Below are 4,068 nucleotides of genomic sequence, written 5' to 3'. Positions count from 1 at the left end.
TCTTCGTTTTGAGCTTTATTTTTTGTGTTTGTTTTCAGGTACTTTTTTGTAGTTTTTATGATTTTTTGGGAGGGTAATTTCTTCTTAAATTGCTAATTGCTTTCTTCCCATGTTCCTGGAAAAAAACAATCTATTCAGATTTGAAATAGTTAAAGTAAAACGGAGATTTAAAAGAAAAAAACAACTGGGCTACTTGAACATTACAAGGAAACCTTAAAAACACCTGAGGGATTTTGTGCAATCAATATTATTTTAAATGAACCTTAAAACTTAGACTTTGAGGAAAATACCAAGATTTTTGTGCAACTGGCCCCAGTGTTTCATCCTTCAGTAAAATAGTTGATTTATAATTTCATATTGAAAATCTCAGCACGAGTCCTTCAAAAAGTTGTTGAAAATTACAGTATTACAGTCAGAATTTTTGTTACTTTTATTTTAGAAAATGTCCTTTAAAGTGTGGCGTTTCAAGTCACATTTTGTTTAAAATACAGAAAATACAGACAGTAGAACATGGATACAGCAAAAAAGGAAACAATGACAGAAAATAAAGCTAACAAGCCTTTCTGACTGCTCTAGTTTTCTCTTTTTGAAATGGAACTGAAGGCAAAGGAAGGAGGGCGGAAAAAGAAAAGGCTTCAGGGACAGGAAGGGAGGAGGAGGAGGGGGAGGAGAAGGGGCAGAATGAGACAAGTTAGTTAAGGAAACTATGGTTGCTTTATGGTTCATGTTTTAAATTATTCTTTATAAAGTCTAATTTAAGATTTAATCTTTCCTCTTTCTTTTTTGTCTTTTTCATTTAATGGTATTTTGATCTTCTGGATCCAGGGCCCTCAGCGCTCCTCCTTGTGGTCTCAGACTGAGGACAAGGAATGCCGACTTAGTCTGGCAGTGGGAGAAAAACCACCCGCGTCGCCTTCCCCGGCCGACCCACACTGCCAACTCAAGAAGATAAAGTGGAGTCCTTCTGTGTTTGCTGTGCTTGTGAACGTTGCATGGACTTCTGACTTTCCACGTCTCTAAAATGTTTCTCAACCTGGAAAAAAATTAAAACATTTAAAACGACGATTCTGAGATGACTTACAGATGCTGTTTTAAAATAGTCACAAAAATCACGACAACAAAGAAAATAAAGTTTATTATTATTAGATATAATCAAAATCAAGGGAAAATGTCCAGGAATCTTTTTTATAATTCTTGTAAGAGATTTTTTCTTGTTTTCAGGTAATTTTCTTGTAACTTTTTACTGATTTCTTGTCATTTTTGGCAATTTCTTGTAAAGTTGTGCATTGCCTTTTCCCATGTTTTTGACAGAGACCAAGCCAATTTGCTTTGGTTTCAAAGGGTTAACACCATTATAAGGTGTTAAATTGTTAAATTAACCAGTAACTGACAAAGTTGTGTTAAGTGAAGTTTTAGTGTTAATGGGATGATATCAGCATGTCATCATTGGCTTTAAAATAAAATATTGGAATACAACTTTTTTTAAAATCGACAAAGTGAACATGTACAAATAAACCTTAAGTTGAAGCATTTTTCTTATTTTGCCGGTGAAATTCAGGAGTTACAGTCAGGTGGGGTAAAAAAACAACACATACAGTATTTCTTCATATCGTTTGGTGCCCGACGTCAGTGGATCTTTAGATATCAGGTACTTAATGAATCTGCAGCTACTTTGATTCAAAATTACACTCAACTTTTCTATGGATGTTTTTAAGCTACAACAAAGGCCCAAATATGGCCTGCAACAGACGGTGAGGGGCCAATCACACAGAGACGCATTGTGCCAGACGAGACAACTCCAAAAAAACTCGAAAAAAAAACACCTTGGCTGCGTGTGCGTGGCCAAAAATGACATTGATGAGCAGCGAAACTGTGCCTTGAGCGGAAAAGTTTGAAATATTTTAACTTTTTTGCTCAAAAAATGCCAGCAAGACAGGAGTACCACAGGGAAACAATGCTTTTGCTCGTGACGCGTCTCTTGCCTGGCAGACTGTTGTAAATGCCGACTGCTACGTGATTATTTTTGATCACTTATGGCCAGTCGAGGAGTCAGCAGTCAGTCATTGTTTAAAACAGTCAATAAAATAGGTTTTTCAAAAACTGCCAATCACCGCAACCACGAGGGGTTATGAGCATTAAGTCCTGAATGTGTAGACAAAAAATTAGGCTGATGGGTTTGTGTGATTAGCTGCAAACAGACAGATACAGATACACATACACATACACATACACATACACATACACATACACACACACACACACACACACACACACACACACACACACACACACACACACACACACACACACACACACACACACACACACACCCAACCAACCAACCAACCAACCAACCAACCAAAAAAACCCTTCGAGGCTTACGTCCGGTGGAGATTAATCATTTGTTGCAGCTCATAAGTCATGTCTCGTTGGTGAAATAATAACTTCATAATTTAGCACTTTTTAAAACAAAAGTTACAAATAATGTACAAATATAAAGCATACTTACTATTTTGCGTACATGACTTAAAGCGCTTCCCTCTTTGCCTTTGCAGTTCTCAACCTGGTAAGGCGGCGAGATTACGACGTCGTCCATCACAATAATGTTCTTCTCCTGCCATTTACAGTCTTTGATGCTGCAAAGAAAAGTAAACATCATCCCGTCTGCTGCTGAAAAGAGGTTTTGTCTGTGAAGCCAACAATGTAACATGACAGGAAGGGATTTTCATACTGGTTATGACTGACGGATGTCCGAACACAGTATCCACTAATTTTACTATTTCAATGTCAAAAATGTGTCAGAGAGGAATTTGGCTGCTTAAATCCTGCTGGTGTTTAATCTCACGCAAAGTTTAGACACCTGGAACACAAAATAGTCCTAAATTGCTCTGAAATACATATCCAAGAAAAAAAATCCAAATACAGAGAGAGATTATGGCCTAAGTTTTCGATATCAGCCCTGAAAATCAAAGTCGGTCGACCCCTAATGTGTTAAATACGACTTTCCAGCTGGACTGACAGAGCGACAAAGCAGGTGAGTTAACAGCCTCCACACAGAAAAAAAAACATGCTGGTGTTTGCTTGTTACATCCAGCACAAGATCCAACCCAAATTGATTTTTTTGCGATAAATCAGTCATCGAGGAAGAGGGGAAATACTGGACTGTTAGTTTGTCTTTAGCAAGAGCTCAGAGGTTAAATCAAGGCAGTCAGAAAGCAAAACCAATATTAGCAGATGCAAATTTGCCTCAAAATCATCACAGTTTGTTGCCGTCAAATATGACGGGAAAGTCAACAAGACTTCAAAGAGAAAATAGATTTTTGTATTTTCTCTGCTTCTTTCATTTTTTATAACAAAAAACTAATGTTTTAACAAGCTTAATATTTGGTTTTTGATGATATATATTTATACAATTCAAAGATATTGCCACTTCTTTTTTAAATAATTTGGCCGTGGAAATCCGGATGTGGTTCAGTATTAAGGCACCTGAGGCAGAGCTGTTTTGTGGCGTACAGGTGTAGAGGCAGCTCTGCCCAGGTGTGTGTGTGTGTGTGTGTGTGTGTGTGTGTGTGAGAGTGTGTGTGTGTGTGTGTGTGTGTGTGTGTGTGTGTTCACATTTTCGCTGCGCTGGCTACCTGCTCCAAACACCATGAAAAACATCTCCATCAATTCATATTTAGAAATTCTAAATTTCGTATTTTAAAAAATAGGCTAGATCCAGATCTTAAAAATTACTAAAATCAATCTCCATACGTTTACATACTGTGAAGGAACCCTGTCTTGACGACACACGTATTGTTGCTTATTGTCTGACACACATGTAGAGATGTCCCAACTACATCTGACCCCACTGAGCTGATCAGAGACTGAGCAGAAAAGTGTGAAGCTCTTACGTTTTTTTACGACTGAGCAGAAAAGTGTGAAGCTCTTACGTTTTGTGAATAGTCTGGAATAGCTGTTGGCCCTCCACAGAAACCCCAGCACTGATTGCATAGGCTTGGGACAGCTTGTCCTCCTTTTCTGTCCGTGCTCGATTGGCAAGCTGTGAAGAGTTGAACAGAACAAAAA

The 4,068-nt window shown here is 38.0% G+C and overlaps 1 protein-coding gene across 1 annotated transcript; it reads right to left on the bottom strand.

Annotated features, from left to right (window-relative positions):
* Positions 1-475: 475 nt before the first annotated feature.
* On the bottom strand, positions 476-4,063 carry lsm12b (LSM12 homolog b; the record flags this gene model as incomplete). Its single annotated transcript, XM_042481128.1, has 3 exons — positions 476-1,033; positions 2,510-2,636; positions 3,933-4,063. Coding segments are annotated over 3 exons (351 nt in total), but the record flags the coding sequence as incomplete, so codon positions are not given.
* Positions 4,064-4,068: the final 5 nt, after the last annotated feature.

This window comes from Plectropomus leopardus, unplaced genomic scaffold (assembly GCF_008729295.1).
Source record: "Plectropomus leopardus isolate mb unplaced genomic scaffold, YSFRI_Pleo_2.0 unplaced_scaffold27547, whole genome shotgun sequence".
In the NCBI taxonomy this organism is placed as follows: domain Eukaryota; kingdom Metazoa; phylum Chordata; class Actinopteri; order Perciformes; family Serranidae; genus Plectropomus; species Plectropomus leopardus.
This window is presented reverse-complemented; position numbering and strand designations above follow the sequence as displayed.